The sequence below is a fragment of the Chelon labrosus genome (assembly GCF_963514085.1).
Source record: "Chelon labrosus genome assembly, chromosome: 1".
NCBI lineage: Eukaryota > Metazoa > Chordata > Actinopteri > Mugiliformes > Mugilidae > Chelon > Chelon labrosus.
Genome location: NC_140337.1, coordinates 24,567,968 through 24,584,790, shown reverse-complemented (window position 1 = coordinate 24,584,790; position 16,823 = coordinate 24,567,968). Strand labels below are relative to the sequence as shown.

At 45.3% G+C, this 16,823-nt stretch overlaps 1 protein-coding gene across 1 annotated transcript; it reads right to left on the bottom strand.

Annotated features, from left to right (window-relative positions):
* Positions 1-3,958: 3,958 nt before the first annotated feature.
* rab1ba (zRAB1B, member RAS oncogene family a) lies at positions 3,959-16,509 on the bottom strand. The gene is made up of 6 exons (XM_084542767.1): positions 16,174-16,509; positions 10,980-11,052; positions 10,753-10,848; positions 9,311-9,406; positions 9,060-9,191; positions 3,959-7,657 (listed from the first exon to the last, which is right to left on the bottom strand). The coding sequence occupies exons 1-6, from the start codon at positions 16,185-16,187 to the stop codon at positions 7,463-7,465; spliced, it is 606 nt and encodes a 201-aa protein (XP_084398893.1). The 5' UTR covers positions 16,188-16,509; the 3' UTR covers positions 3,959-7,462.
* Positions 16,510-16,823: the final 314 nt, after the last annotated feature.

Here is a 16,823-nt window from a genome sequence, read left to right as displayed (position 1 = left end):
GGGCAGTAGTGTTTTTCCCTCCAAGAAGGGGCGTTCCCCTGAGAATCTGTTAACAAATCGCCATTATTGAAAAAAAATAATAATAATAAAATAAATAAGGTTTTTAAAAAAACACCTCTGAGACTCCAATCTGAATTTGCAAAGTGCAAAAAACAAATTACATAAAAGACGTTAACTGCTATTTTTAAATAAAAGTAACTGCTGTTCCTGTTTATTCCACAAGGGGTCGCGCTGGTTTAGTGAGAGACATAACACAACAACCGAGAACCAGAACTAAACAGCAGGTGGCAGCACTGTGCAGAAACTGCACATAGATAGATAGATAGATAGATAGATAGATAGATAGATAGATAGATAGATAGATAGATACTTTATTAATCCCAACCAAAATTTATGAAATCAAATCAAGCTTTATTGTAAATAGGACTCAATGGATAAAACCAGATACTGTAAATACATGTGCACAGACAGTAGTGGATGCAGTCGTTAATCCATCCTTGATTATTCATAAAGAACAAAGCACCATTATTACAGTAACAAGGCTTTGTTTGCATGTAGCTAGAGGTAGGCCTCCACCTCTACCTCTGACAGCTTGTACTCCGTGATACTCCACCGAGTGTCCCTAAGCCTTGCCCCCAGTTTGCAGCGCCCCCCCACCACCCGATGTGCTATAAATAACTCAAGGTCACCAGCAGCAACATGCCAACCTGCCCGGGAGAAAGAGAGAGAGAGAGAGAGAGAGACAGGACTGAGGAACAACAGCTTAGTCATCAGAAGAGCTGCACACCATAACCACCCCCTTCAACTGATGAGGAAACCTCCTCTAACCAAACCTGGTGTTTGTCCAGGACCTCCTCAATCTGCACCTACAACAGTAAGATGTGGTGCATCTTATTGTCCAACCCCACCATGAGGATTAGTGTGAACTAGATCTGATTAGGACCCCCCCAGTTCAGCCTACCCTGACCTATTCAGACATTCATTAATTTTCCTGGAACCGCTAACAAGCATGCCTTCGGACGGTGGGACGAAGCCGGAGTACTCGGACTAAACTAAAACCACGTCCTCGTAGCCTCAAAACATCTTCCTCTGGTGGTTGGCTTACGTCAAAGCTGCCCGGCTCAAGGGCCGCAACATAAAGTGGACACACATGACTTGAAAAGGGTTTACTTCAATAAAGTAAAACAAAAGAAAATGGGTGAGACATGATGAGCCTCTGCAGCTAGAAAGTGGTCCTTACAGTTGGTCCCCTCTGGTTGAAGTCCATCTGAGCCGTTCCTTTAATTATGCATAACTTTAGCCAAACTGGTGACTTATATAAAACTTCAGCTCCTTATATCTTTTTCGTACCAGCATGTCTATTTCTGCCGTGAACCATTTTAACATGCACGTGCCTGGGCACCGACTAGCTTTTGGAGACTCCATGGGACTCCGTTGGCGTTATTCGCCATCCAGAGCTAAAGAAGACACTATACCGGTGTCAGATCAGTAGACCTCCATGTTTTATTTGAATCTCTTTGATTTCCAATCTACTATAAGTACATTATTGTGTTAAGATCTGAGGACGTTTTTCACTGAGGGAACTCGGTTCTGCTGACGTCTGCTGTAAAACTACAAAGAAAAGAAAAGGTGGACGGACGATGACACACTGTGGCAACACACGGTACTGAGTAAAGCACACAACACACTTTAAGGGTCTGTAGCATCTACGGTGGGCGACACAGTGGTGTGGTGGTTAGCACTGAGGCCTCACCGCAAGAAGGTTCTGGGTTTGAATCCACTGGACGACTGCGTGGGTTCTCTCCAGGTACTCCAGCTTCCTCCCACCGTCCAAAGACATGCTGGTTGGGTTCATTGATGATTCTAAATTGTCCTGTAGTACAGGAACACACTCCAACCTCATTGAAGATGTAGTGGTCTTTCTTTACAAATGTGTAAAAGCCCAAACCGATTTAAAACATATAACAACGGCAACTACACTTCCCATTTTGATTAATGACGGCTCGTAGAGCTGTCAAGTCCAGAGAACACCAAATTAATGTTTGTGGTGCAGCCTCTAAATTTAAAGACAAAGACTTTAAATTCCCTTTTTATTTTTGTTTCGTCAGCGCCCACTGATCTCTAACCTTCATCGATGCTTTTTTATACTTAAAAACATTAGGACATAAAACATAACTGACAATTACATACCTAACTCAGTCTAGACTGTGTTATATTTTTATGGATTACTATTTGGGGGTTAAACAACAATGAAACTTTTCTACATTGGGATCACGGGAACTTCCCTGCCTCCAGCTGCCTTGGCACGACTCACACAACCGGTGTTTATGTAAATGAAGTGCTGGTGGGGTGTTTGAGTCCACGACGTGTCTGGCAGCGAATCCCCGTCTCCGTGAGGGGACTCCAAATCCGACGCGGCCCCGGGGCGTTTTTCCCTTTCCAATTATTTCTTGATTTATCTAGGTAGACTCCTGCTGTCCTCCCCCCAGTGTCATCGTGGACCACTTGGCTCAGACTGTATCTTTTACGCTTCCGTTTTCCTGTCAAGCTTTTCTTCGCTGAGCCGACACAGTTACTTCACAGATTCCAAATGTTTGATTTCCCCTGGAACTGACTGATCTATTTATTTAACTGAGCATCAGTTTCATAAAGATTTTCAGAGGCTTCTTTCCAATTCTTCACCAGATTATTTGCACATCACATATAAATAAACTATAACTGTTTGTTTGCATGAGCGTTGTATTGTACTTAGTCTTCATGTAGCTCTGTTGTCCTGCAGGAACGTCCTCTCATCTCATCTAAGTGCTGCACCTGCTATATGTGGTTGAATTGACGATAAAAACCTCTTTGACCTCGCGAGCAAGCATGTTCACTTTGTCCGGTTGCATTTAAATTTTGTCAGCTGCAGGAATTACATTTTGAAGACATGAAAACGAAGATGATTTGAAACCAAAAACTCAGATTTTGATCTTGAACTTAAAAAAAAAATACATAAAAAACACTGTTTTTAAAGTAAAAGTGCACATGTAGGGAAAGTTTGTTTGGAATCATGAGTCGCCTTCAGGAAACATACGTATTAAGTATAGACTGTATATAAATATGGACTACACGTCCCCACTTCCTCTCATTGGTCAAACTGACTCTATTTTCCCGTGGATACAGGCGGCGCCATCTTGTGACTTTGGATCCAGAGTCTGATCAGTATGGTCCGAGAGTGGAGTCATATGGAGCCATGATATTATATATGCCCCGCCCACATTTCCTCCAGACTCACTCGCATTTTCGTTTAATTAATGCTACGCTCTGCTCTACCTCCACCAGTTACAAGGAAATGTTGGATTATACACTGTACCTATTTATTTTTCCTTTTACAATTCTCACGGCTCCGTGGAACCGCTTTACTGAGTGGTTGGCATGGCAACTGGTTGTCACATCCTGTTTCTATAGCGTCAAATAGCTAAAACTAAACTTATCTAAATAATTTACACTTGAAGACTCATCAACATTATTTTAACTACCTAAAATGAAAGAAACCATCCTTGAAAAAAAATGTATATGACGTTTATTTGTGTTTTAGTTCGACCCAAGCCCCGCCCACTAACATGGAGTGGGTGGAGCTTATGACCTACACTGCAGCCAGCCACCAGGGGGAGCTCTGCTTGCTTTAGCTTCACTTTAAAGGAGCAGTTCCGCCGTCCATATTTATATACAGTCTATGCTTCCTGTGCTCACTCTCTGCTTACGTAACTGGCTCTAGCTGTTTCAAGTCATATCTGGTAAATCTACCAACTCATTGTTCTGTCAGCAACTTTATCACACCTACGCCTCAACCCGTTACCGGAAACCAGCTTTACTCTCAAGACTAGTCACAAGCTACCAATGCATATCTCTCAATCGTATCTGTGCACTGTGCACTGTGCAATAATGGTAATAACAAACACCAGAGCAGCTCTCCAGGTGACGTTGATCTTTTGCATCATTTTATTATATATATATATTTATAATATGTACAGAAAAAAAAAAAAACATGATCAAACTGAAATGAGAAACAAGCCAAAAAAAAAAAAAAAAAAGACAGAAAGTGACAGGCAAGCTCCAGCCCAATGCTTTTTTTCTTTTTAATTCTTCTTCTTATTATTATTATCATTACTATTAATAAACCCCATCTAATGAGTGTCATTAATTAAAAGCCACTGAACAAGTGCGCATAAATGACAAAAAGGGAAAACACCACCTTTAAACCGAAAAGGAGACAAAAAAAAAAAATGAAAAGTAAACGTCGATCATCGTTTCGTCGGAGAACATTCAGAAACAAAAACCCCTACATGTGTTTAACCCCACCTTCATTAGACCGTCCGCTGTCGACTCGTGACAACAAAGCACAAGTATCCAGAGAATACTTTAAAAAAAAAAAAAAAAAATTAGTAGGAACAGAAAGAAGTGTTTAAAAAGAAGCGAAGAAATAAAATAATATAAAATAAAACATTCAGTGTGTTTGTGTGTTAAATGATTTGCTTGTTCTGCATCTACTGAAGTGGGACGTGGTGTGATGACAACGAGGGTCCAAGAAGCTCAGGAATGTTACACATGACAGCCCCCTCCTCCTCTCTCCTGTAACCTTCAACCCTTTACAATGTCAGGTTCCTGCAAAATGTACAGCTCCGAGTTCTGCCGGGTTCCTTCCTGCGGTAGAGGGGAACCGGGACCACTGGGAGCAGAGACTGGGGTTTGAGGGACTCGTCGTGTTGCGTCGTCGTCGTCGCCGCCGCCGTCGGGGAGAGCTGGGAGTTCATATCCGGTCGGCGGCAAAAACCTAGACCAGTCAGTCCCTGGACCTCTTCTAACGCCCCCATGAAGACGACGACAACGACGAGCTTTCCACAACGATGCCAGCGCTACTATTGTCAAACAGAGCCGCCGCCTCAGAGTGATTAAGTTTCACTGCTGGGTGGAGGCCCCGGCATTAACGGGAGCAGGATGATCTTTTCTTCACATTCCTTTCGGTCGCCCTGGAAATAAAACCACCAGCTAACACACACACACACACACACACACTCACACACACCTCCCCTGACCCCCCGACGCCACTATTACACCAACTATTAGCAGAACTACTGGAAGCTGAACTACCACCGAGTAAAAATGCGCTCTGACCTAAAAACCTATCGCGTCTCGTCGTCGTCTTCATCGGCGGGCGGCGGCGGCGGCGTCTGCTCGGTCGTCATTAAGGTGTTCCTTCGAGAACTGTCTTCAAACTGCAGAGAGCTACTTGAAAGCTTACGATGAAGAGCAATGGGTTTTCTCTTTTTTTTTTTTTTTGGTTCGGCAACGAGGCCTTAAATACATATACATATATATATGTACACACACCGATCAGGCGTAGCATTATGACCACCTTCCTGATATTGCGTAGGTCTCCGAAACAGATCAGAGAATGAACATGGGTCTTCTGAGGACGTCCTGTGGTGTCTGTTAGTGGGGGGGGGGGAGGGGGTGTCTCTGTGGATCATCCCACAGATACTTGATCAGTTTTTAGTGAATTTGGAGGCCAGGTCAACACCTTGAGCTGATCTTCATGTTGTTCTTAAAGTGTTTTTGTTTGTGTGTCTGTGTCAGGCTGCATCCTGCTGCCATCAAGGAGTGTCATTGCTATGGGACGGGGGGTGGGGGGGTGCCTGGTCTGGTCTAGGTGGGTGCTACATGTCTAAGTAACATCCACACTAATGAATGAATGCCAGGTCTAAACGTTTCCCAGCAGAACACTGAACGGTCACAAGATGGTTTAAATGTTCTTCACTTCTCCTGTCAGTGGTCATAATGTTGTGGCTGATCGGTGTATACTACTCATCATGTAACCTTTGTTTTGTTGTCGTGTTGTTGTTTTTTTAAATAGACCTTGATAAAACAGAAATAAAAAGAGGCACAAAGACAAAGAGGCACATACTGGAACACTTAAGTATCTCATGAGGAACCAGGAACGCTCAGGGGGGAGGGGTAAAAGAAAAGGGGTGAACCAACTATCCCAAACTATCCCTCCCTCCCACACCAGATCCCCCCCCTACCCCAGCTTCATCCGCAAAAAAAACAAACAAGCAAGAGTGAAACGACATCCTGCGTCTACTGCCATGCACCGATCATGAACTCTGTACACGTCGCCTCCGTCAGAGCACGGGAATAAAAACGCCAGCCGTGAGATTAACGCGGAATATTGACGGGAACATTTTTTTTTTTAGTGTCATCCCGGGAAGGAAGTCTCTTTGCTCAACGTTACAGCAGTTTGTCGGAATTAAATAAAAAACAGAAACCACACATTACAGCTCTGGTAACCACCACACCTCCACCCCTCCCAGCTCTGACCCCGGTCTTGTCGATCAAGGCATCGGTTCAGGGAATCCCTTCGCGTCCCTGCGTGTTACTCTCGGTGCAGACTGAGGCGCTTTGGTCGAACCGATTTATTTAAATAGAATCAGCGTCAAGGTTTACGCGCACAAAGCTTTAGCAAAGTCAAACATTTGGTGACGTTTCGTGTGTTAATTAGCACCGAAAGAGAAAGAGAACGGCCGCGTCCCTTGAGTTAAACTCTTTTAAATCGCTGCTACCTTGTTTTGCGAGACTGCAAATAAATCTTGATTTGACCAGGCACTAAAGGCACCAGGATGCTTTGACTTAACTAAAAGAGAAAAAAAAAATAAACTTCTAACCCCGGATTAAAGGGCTAAAATCTAATCTACAAAAAAAACAAATCGGCCGGCGTGAGGAGTCTTAAAGATGTGATCAGACGGAAAAGAGAAATAAAATGTGTAGCGGCAGGATGGAAGGAGGGGGAGGGGCTTGTTTTTTTCACGGCTAATGTCTGTACAGCTGTTTTGGATGCTAACGTGACATAAATCAGTTTTTGTGTGTGTGTGTGTGTGTGTGTGTGTGTGTGTGTGTGTACAGAGCTTCTACAGTTCATGTGAATGTTTGGGCTGGGTGGGATGGATGGATGGAGGAGTGAGGGGTTTTGGGGGAGGGGAGGGGAGGGGAGGGGAGGGGAGGGGAGGGGAGGGGGGTCAGGCATAAGACGGACACAGCTTGAGGAGGAGAAACGTGTTTGAAAATCTCTTTAACCCATGCAAACCCCGTTACAGTGTCTCTGTGTGTGAAGAAGATAATAATCTCACCGGTATCTAAACTCAACCTCAGTCGATACCAAGCGTCCCCCCCCCTTGCGTCCTCTCGGGCAAAAAAACAAAAAGAAAAGTTGTCTCAGTGTCTGTTTATGTTTTTTTTTTTTCCATCCTGTGATGTCCAGGCCCAGGATGAGACTCTGGTGGCGGGTTACCGGGTGTTAAAGATGAATGATCGGGTGAGTAAATGGAGAGGAGGGGGAGGGAAGGGGGGCGGAGGACTAGAAAGGTAGATCTGAATGGAAATGGAGGAGGAGGAGGTGGAGGAGGAGGAAGATCGGGAGGGGTGTCCTTTAACAGCAGCCCCCACCGGACTGCCTGACGGGGGTGCTCTCGATTTTCAAGTTGGGCTTGTCGCCGCCGGCCGTCGCCCCGGGACCCATCCGCTTCTTGATCTCGGCCGCCATGGTCATGAAGGCCTGCTCTACGTTGGTGGCGTTCTTGGCGCTCGTCTCCAGGAAGGGGATGGCCAGGGAGTCGGCAAACTCCTGCCAGGAGACAGAGAGAGAGGTGAGACGACTGTTAGTGGAAACTGTTGCTATGGCGACAGCACAGACCCAGGAAGCAGGAAGTAGAGACAAAAATTAACCCGACTGGCAAAAAAAAAAAAGACACAGCAGCGCCGACTAGTGTTTGGGTGGAGTTGTTACAGAGCGAGCCAGACTGACGAGGACACAAGTAAACGAGCCTTAAAGCTTGGTACGAACTCCACGAGAAGCAAGAAATTTGTTCTTGTTCTTGAGGTGAGCAAGAACAAGAACAAATTTCTTTTTGGCCACCAGATAATTTATACTTCACGAGAAACTCAAGTGCCGAACTCCGAGGATGTCCTCATAGGGGTGTCCTAAAGATAAGCATTGCAGAGAGATGCGGGAGACGGATGACGAGAGGAGGCACTTTTCTTATTATTTTCGAATGTCGGCCAGTCGCTATGACGACCGCGTCCGTCGGATCACGCCGTTCACTCAGCGTGAACCAACACACAGTATGACGATCTCCAGCCAAGAGAGATTAGCGGTGTAACTGCGCATATTAGCATCTGAGAGCTAACAGAGTGGCCGCTAGCATTTCCTGCTTCTCCACTGTAACCACACCCACTTCCGATTTCTGACCAATCACAGAATAGTTGTCGGACGCCACGCGAGAAAAAAGTTCTACATATATATTTGTTTGTTGTGGATAGGGATGTGCGATATTTCATCGTTTACGATATATCGTCAAAAACATTCCCCACGGTAAGAATATGTCGTCCCGCGATAAAAACGATAAATTCCCATAGATGACGTATATATGTGCGCGACACACTCGCAGCCCAACACGTGTGGAATATTGACAAATTGACAATGGCGGAAGGCGGAGCAGATACGCCGGGCAGCGAGGAGCTCGTTCCTAGACGAGGCTCCACCTCCGTTATCTGGAACTGGTTTTAACTCAACGCCTGAATTGATTTTTCAATTATATAAAGAAATTAAATATTTGTATTTTTGCTTACCACTCTGGTCGGTCCTACGAGAAACTCGTGCTTGCAAAAGGTTCCTAGGAGTTTTTTGAATGTGCACAAACCGACATTGGAGTATTACGTGCGTTATTTCGGCTGCAGTCTGAACGGAAACAGTGCGTCGCGAATTCGCGACACAAGGCATGAAGGGGTTAAAAAGTCTGATGCGGAGCAGCAAATTACAACATAAAAAAACAACTTAGATAAAACTTGCCGATGCATTATGGTCAAAAAGATTAGGCTGAATTGGTGTTTATTTATCGTCATTTTTATCATTACCGTGATAAATACCAGAAATTATCGGGATAAATGTTTTAGTCCGTATCGCCCATCCCTAGTTGTGGTTATTACTAATTCATAGTATCGACCTCAAAAACAGGAAGTGTCCGTACCTTTGCCGTTGTGTAGTCGACGACCTTCTTGGTGGTCAGGTCACACTTGTTTCCCACCAGGAGCTTGTTGACGTTTTCGCTGGCGTAGCGGTCGATTTCCTGCAGCCACTGCTTCACGTTGTTGTAGGATTCCTGGGCAACAAGGAAGGAGTTCAACACTCAGTTTGAGGAAACAGTCACACAAAGTTAAACTCTTCACTCTACTAATCATTCATCTACTCGGGGCTTCTCCACTCAGAGCGCAGACTCACCTGATCCGTCACGTCATATACAACTATGATGCCGTGGGCTCCACGGTAGTAGCTGGAGGTGATGGTGCGAAACCTCTCCTGACCTGCAGTGTCCCACTACGTCAAGACACAGAAAGAGACGGAAAAGAAGAAGTTATTAGAAACCAACTCAACTAAATGACAAGGACTCTGATGCAACCTTTTTACCAAGTGCCTCAATTTGACATTTATATCACATTTAACCAGATGAGCTGTGATTAGTCACTAGATCACACTGATAGGTGCTGGTTCCTGCTAATTCAATCTGTGAAGAGTTATTTTTAAATATCTGGCAGATGAATATGACCGTTAACTGCCAGCCGACCAACAAGTCCTAAAAACATTAATCATTAAACACAATCTTGTCCACAGTACAGTTTTCTTGGCTCTTGCTCTTTAAAACACGTCATTCTGTGTCTGTGGCTTAAATGAACCATTTAACTAATTAACAACATTTACGACCATTTAATTAACAAACACCTGCGAAGCCACATGTACCTGAATGAGACGGTGCTAGAAAGAAAACTAAAAATCTATCTGGACTTTAAATATACTCGATGAGAACGTACCAAGATAAAGCGGAGGAGGAGGAGGAGGAGGAGGAGGAGGTCTACATACCAAGCATATTTGACTGAGCAAGACTTAATAGTGGGCAACGTTCACTTTGGCGCTTTTAAGATTATTCTTAAACATCAGATTCCACACGCTTTATCAACTCTATGATTTCTGGGGAAACAAAGGAAACACAATCTGGATTTTTCTGTTGTTTTTCTCCCTGTGAATAAAAAGACGGTTTAGGCTTCTACATCAATTTGATGGCGTTGCTACGACGACACTGCAGAACCTACGTAGACCAACGTCCACCTCCCCAGAAATGTAACTACGTGGCACAGCGACGCAGACCAACAAGAGCTGTGATTGGTTCGTTTGGTAGCAGCGTGTTTCCTCTTTAGTATCTCCTCAATTTACAGCGCCGACTAGCGTTTGGGTGGCGTCATTTATACCTGTGTGCCTCGTCAGTCTGTCTCGCTCTGTAACAGCTCCACCCAAACGCTAGTCGGTTCATTTTTGTTTCCACTTCCTGCACCGTCACTTCGGGGGCGCTCCTTTGTGTGCGCCCCACTACAGCCAGCACCGTCTGTACCTGTACCTGCTTCACTTTCAACAACGGCGACTGAAAGTTTTTGCCAAAATTTCGCCGAAGACGAGTCGTACAAATGTTTCTATGCGTCTTTATCGATCGAAAACAATCAATTTAAAGATCGGAGATGGAGAAGCAGCTGGAAATGCTAAAGCAGGAAACACGCTGCTACCAAGCGGACCAATCACAGCTCTTGTGGTCTGCGTACACCTACACCGCTAAACAAGCCTTTCATGCGTCTTGTTAACACTGACTGGATCCCAGACGCGCGCGGTGGACTCACAATCTGCAGTTTGATGGTCTTTCCATCCAGCTCGATGGTGCGGATCTTAAAGTCCACTCCGATGGTGCTGATGTAGCTCTCTGTGTAGGTGTCGTCCTGCAGAGGACAGGAGGAGGAGGAGGAGACAGAGGGACGGCAGAACAAGACGTGGTCAGGACGAGACCAGAGATAAAACTGGAGCAAAGACATTAACTGAGTAACGAAGAGAGAGAAGAAGAACTACTTACGGCAAAGCGCAGCAGCAGACAGGACTTCCCTACGCCAGAGTCTCCGATGAGCAGGAGCTTGAACAGATAGTCACTGAAACATAAAGAGTTGGTTTGAAGCGTTTCAGTTTTAGCTCCGTGCTCACTAACACAACTCTAACAGGTGGAAACAGCACGTTTGCTGAGGAGGACTGTTTTCAGCAGCACGTTACAGTGAGTATAAATACATTCATGTATATTACATATTACAGTGTGTGTTCATGGTAATAAAAGAACACGTCACCAAGGGCAACAGAGTCACTTAATGCTACGAAACGTTGTTGGAGAAGGAAGCTACATGGTACAGAAGCCATGACATTAAAACCCACTGACAGGAGGATTAAATAACATTTAAACCATCTTCTGACAATTCAATGTTCTGCTGGGACATGTACCACCCACCTAGACCAGACCAGACCAGGCCCCCCCCCCCCCCCCCCAACCCTATAGCAATGACACTCCTTGATGGCAGCAGACGTCCCATAGCAGGATGCATCTCAAAAAAACATGAAGAGCAGCACAAGGTGTTGACCTGGCCTCCAAATTCACTAGATCCTAAACTGATCAAGTATCTGTGGGATGATCCACAGAGGCCCCTCCCCTCAAAGGACCCCCCCCCCCCCCACTAACAACAGGACACCCTCAGAAGGTCCATGTCCATTCTCTGATGAGTCCCAACTGTTCTGGAGGCCTACACTATATTAGGAAGGTGGTCATAATGTTATGCCTGATCTGTTTTCCGGTATTACTGAGTGGTAACTTGTTTGTACCATTTAAACTGAACAAGTAAAACCTCGACCGGGACGTCCCAACTATAAACCAATCATTACAATCAACAACATGAGACCAGACTGAAATAAACTGACAAACAGAAGAAGCTGTAACTCCTCTAGTGTTCAGTAGAGTTGTTGTATCAGGGTCTGATTCAACAACTCAGCCCACCTCGCCGTCCGTCCAGTCACCGAGAGGAAAACATCACATGAACCTGACACTCACACACACACACACACACACACACACACACACACACACACACACACACACACACACACACACACACACACACAGGGAGGATTTCCCAACGCCAGGTCTATTCTCGTGCCAGAAGTAAACCGAGACCTGACACGCATCACATCTTCACACTCAAATCAAATTACAACGTCACGCAAACAACGCTGGACGCAACAGCGATGTCGCAACCGGGGGCCTTGTTTATACGTTCTGAGGCTTGTGTTGACGTGGGCATGGTGCTGCAGGACGTCGGGACATCTGGACATCTGGTCACTTTACAATTTACTAAAAAAAAACAAGCAGTCCACAGTAGGGCTGAACGACTGGGGAAAATAATCTAACTGCGATTTTTTTCCCCAATATTGCGATTTAATCTGCGATTTTTTATTTTATCCTCTTTTTTTCCAACAAAACACAATGAATGACTTAAATATGAACAACACAATATCAGACACATTAGATAAAGTGTAAAATGTTCTTTCCCACAGGCTCGGCCTGTTTGTTAGAATTAAATTAAAAGATGTACGACTTGAAATAAAATGATATTTTTTATTTAACAGCTCACTACAGAAACATCTGTGGCTTTGTCATTGTGCATTTAAAGGGAAACTACTGTTTTTTTACAACCTGGACCTTATTTCCAGCATAAAATACCATCATTTACTCACCAATATCACTTTAGTTTCATTTGCACTTGTTCAGGAGATAATTAGATCAGCGTGTACAGCGGGAGAGGAGATGATGTCTTCTGACCCCGCGACTTCTTTACCTGTAATATGTTGCTGCTGTGGTTCGTCCACAACCTCAGAGTCGGACAAATATTCAGCCACGTTGCAAAAAAAAAAAAAACTAGCGGTAGCAGATTACAGGTAAACAAGCCGCTCAGAGACGACATCGTCCAGGTCAGAAGCTCATCATCCGCGTCCGTCGCTCGCGTCACGTGACCACCTTGTAATCGCGCAAATTGCGGTTAGAAAATCGCGTTTTATCATATCGCGATGTTATCGCTAGTGATGCTCCGACTGATCGGCCACCGATCACGAACGGCCGATACTGGCTAAAAATAGCTTGACCGGCGAACCCCAAAAGCGCCGATCAAAAAAAGCCGATCACGTGATGTAAAACTCACGCGACTTTTTCACACCTGCATGCGCGGCGCACACAGGCACACAACAGCGGAGCTAGCCAGTGGCAACATGAGTTCTCCCGTCTGGAAGTTTTTCAAAGTGTCCGATAAAGACGTAAGACTAGCCATTTGTAACGTATGTCTTGCTGAAATCCCTCGAGGTGGAAGCGAGCCACGGCATTTTAACACCAAATATGATTAGGCATCTTAGAACACGCCATCGTACAACTGAATATGCCAAGTATGAGAAACTAAACCAGCCGAAGCAGGGGCGGAGTGGCAATCGGGACTTTTCCCGGTCGGCCCAAATACTCCCACATACTCCCCTATTATCACAAATTGAGGCGGTGCGGGCAGAATTTTCCCGGTGGATTTCAGTGCCCCACTCCGCCCCTGAGCCGGAGCCAACAACATCCTCCTCCCTCAATCAGCCGACTGTGAGCGATACATTTAAACGACGCGAACCACACGGCAGGGATAGTAAAGACATCACGTTCAGAGTCATGGAATTCATTTGCCTCGACGAACGACCTCTATCCGTTGTAGAGGATAAAGGTTAAACGTTGTAGAGTTTTTTTTTTCCCAATACATGTAGTTCATAGTTAGTTTCATTTCTACAAATGGTGCAAACTCTGCTAGATTATAGATAAAATAATCCCATTCCCCTGCCATTCTATGATCTTGGTGATCGGTGATCGGTGATCGGCCCCAAAAATGCTGATCGGAGGATCTCTAATTATCGCAGATGCAATTAATCGTTCAGCCCCAGTCCACAGACCATGATCAGCTCAAGGCCTGATAAAGTATCTGGACTTTTTATGAGAAAAAAATTATGAGAATGATTTGGCACAGAAGGACAGTTTTTGACAAGAAGGACGAGAGCTGCCAGAGCCAAGATGGCGACTAATGGAGTCATCACACTGTGGAGCTTCAAACCCACCAGTGGGTTTAATGGAAGGTTTAAACTGGAGGAGTAACGGGAGCCACACCACGTCTCTTGGTGACAAACCAGTCAGTCGTCATGTCAGCTCAGCTCTGCTCTTCTACTTTCTACTAAAACGATAAAGCGGTTGTTGTCGATTAAGGCGACACACGACGCCGTAGTGCTCGACTAACGCCACCAGAGGTCAGTGACGACGACGAAACGAAACCTGAGGAGCAGACGAACAAGTGAGACGAGACAGATGGCGAGCAAAGGACGGGACGGGGGACGGGATGGGGATACGGGACTCCCCCAGTTTGACTTGAGCATGTGAGGTTCAGATGCAGCGATGCAGGCGACAAAAAAGCAGATCTCCCAGGAAGCACTTGAGGAATGTGTGATGTATTGAACAATCGTTCCTAGTCATGCTTTAGTTTTTGTAGTACCCCCGTTTGAGATGGATTCCCCAGGTGAACCTACAAGCAAAAGGCCAGAGGAAGAAACACAGCAGCGTAAACCGGCTTAGTGACGCTCACTTGCTCCGTTCAGCGTCAGTAAACGTGTATTTTAAACGTCGCTGACTGGAGACAAGACCGGAGCAAACATCCAGGGGGAAGCCGTCTGCTCAGGGTGCGGAGGCGTCAGCCGAGCGTTCAGGATTCAGAGGGGGGGAAACTTCAGCGGCAGGCAGGACTCCAGGAGGGCTGAGGCTGCGTCGGTGTGTGTTTCAGCAAAAGAGGGGGGGGGGGGGGAGGATTGGGTGACAGGCGAGTGTGTTCTCGTTTCAGGGATGCAGGGTCGGACGTCAAACACCTGCTGCCGGACGGATCATCTAACGTTAGCCACGACGACGACGTCAGAGAGACGCCGGGATCGAAAAGTGGCACTAGAAAACCAGCAATCCAGCATAACATTATGACCACCCAGAAGAAGGACCTGGCATTCATTGGTGTGGACGTTACTTAGACATTTAGCACCCACCTAGACCAGACCAGACCAGGCACCCCCCCACCCCATAACAATGACACTCCTTGATGTTCAGCAGACGTCCCATAGCAGGATGCAGCCACAAAAACATGAAGAACAGCACAAGGTGTTGACCTGGCCTCCAAATCCACTAGATCCCAAACTGATCAAGTATCTGTGGGATGATCCCTCCCCGAAAAGACCCCCCCACTAACAACATCCTGTTACCAGACACCACAGGACACCCTCAGAAGGCCCATGTCCATTCTCTGATGAGTCACAACTGTTTTGGAGACACCTACACAATATTAGGACGGTATAAACCCTACTGAATGGTAACTCGTTTTCACCTTAGGACCCAAAGACCCCCCCCCCCCCCCAACCCCCAACCCCCAACCCCCACTAATAACACCACAGGACGACCCACGGAAAAACCTACAAGCGCACACCTGTGCTCTTAATGAAAAGAGACTGGGGTGTTTATCAGTGGGGCATCCAACATCAGACATTGCAACAACAACAACAACCCCCCCCCCCTCCATCCTCTAAAGACCCCTCCCACCCCCACCCCCCCACCATGGACTGTTTTCCCCTTAAATGAACAACAACATACAATCTGCAGTGAGTGTGCAGAGTATTTACAGCTGCTATATATATATATATATATATATATATATATAGTTTTATACACGTATATACCTGTAAATAAACGCATTTTATTATTTATTTAATCCCCATTTTGAGCCGTTTGTACAGTCTGCGCAGCTTAGAGCGACAATAAAAACTCTAACATCTGTTACTGTTATGCTAATGCTGCTCCTTTACGATGTAGCTTTGGACTGGACAATGGGGTCGTTTGTGTTTTTAATTTAGATTTAGATTTAAATCGCGTACACACACACACACACGTTTTATTTGTCCCGTGAAAAGGACGCTGGGGCACGAGCGAGCTGTCAGCTGACGTTCAGAGAAAACGTTCGCGAGACTGAAACGTACGTAAAGCCGTCCGCGCCCTGTTCTCCAGCTAGCTAGCTAGCTACCTAGCTACCTAGCTTAACGGCACAATAAGCTCCCCACCACTCTATATATAATAACGGCTTTTTTTAATGAACACAACACAACGTACGGTTTATGTTAAATATAAAACTCACTATTCGGGATTCATGGTTTCAATGAGGATGTGTTTTTTTTTTTGTTTTTCCTGTCGGTGAATAAGACTCTTCCTTCCTAGTCCGGCAAAAAAAAAAAAAAAAAAAAAAAAAAGATGACTTGTAGGTCCGTGTATCCCGAGGCACTTCAACGGCTACTCGTCCGTCTCCGTTACTGTCCACTGGTCGTTTGGTTCTTTTCGACCGTTATTCTTTCACACAGACTCGACTCCAGCGGACATATCCCCCGTTTACTCCGCTCAGGATGGTGTATTTTAACCCTGTTTTCTGTCTCTCTCTCTCTGTGTCTCTGTCTCTGTGTGTCCGTTGCTTGCTAAAAGGTCCAAGATGGCTGCGCAGGTGCGGTAGTGACGAAGGGTGACGTGTCATTAGCAACAGACGGATGAACGAGAAGTGCTGGGATTTGTAGTCCATAAGTGTCTCTTTACACGTAGATTACACGAATATTATTATTATTATAATACACGAATATTATTATTATTTTATAATATATATATCTAAAATATAATATATAGTATTTATATACAGTCTATGGTCACAACCAGACGAAGGAACAAGAAGAGCTGGGATTTGTAGTCCATTTGTGTCTCTCTGCACATCTGTCTTTACTGTACTGTCTTTACACATCTGTC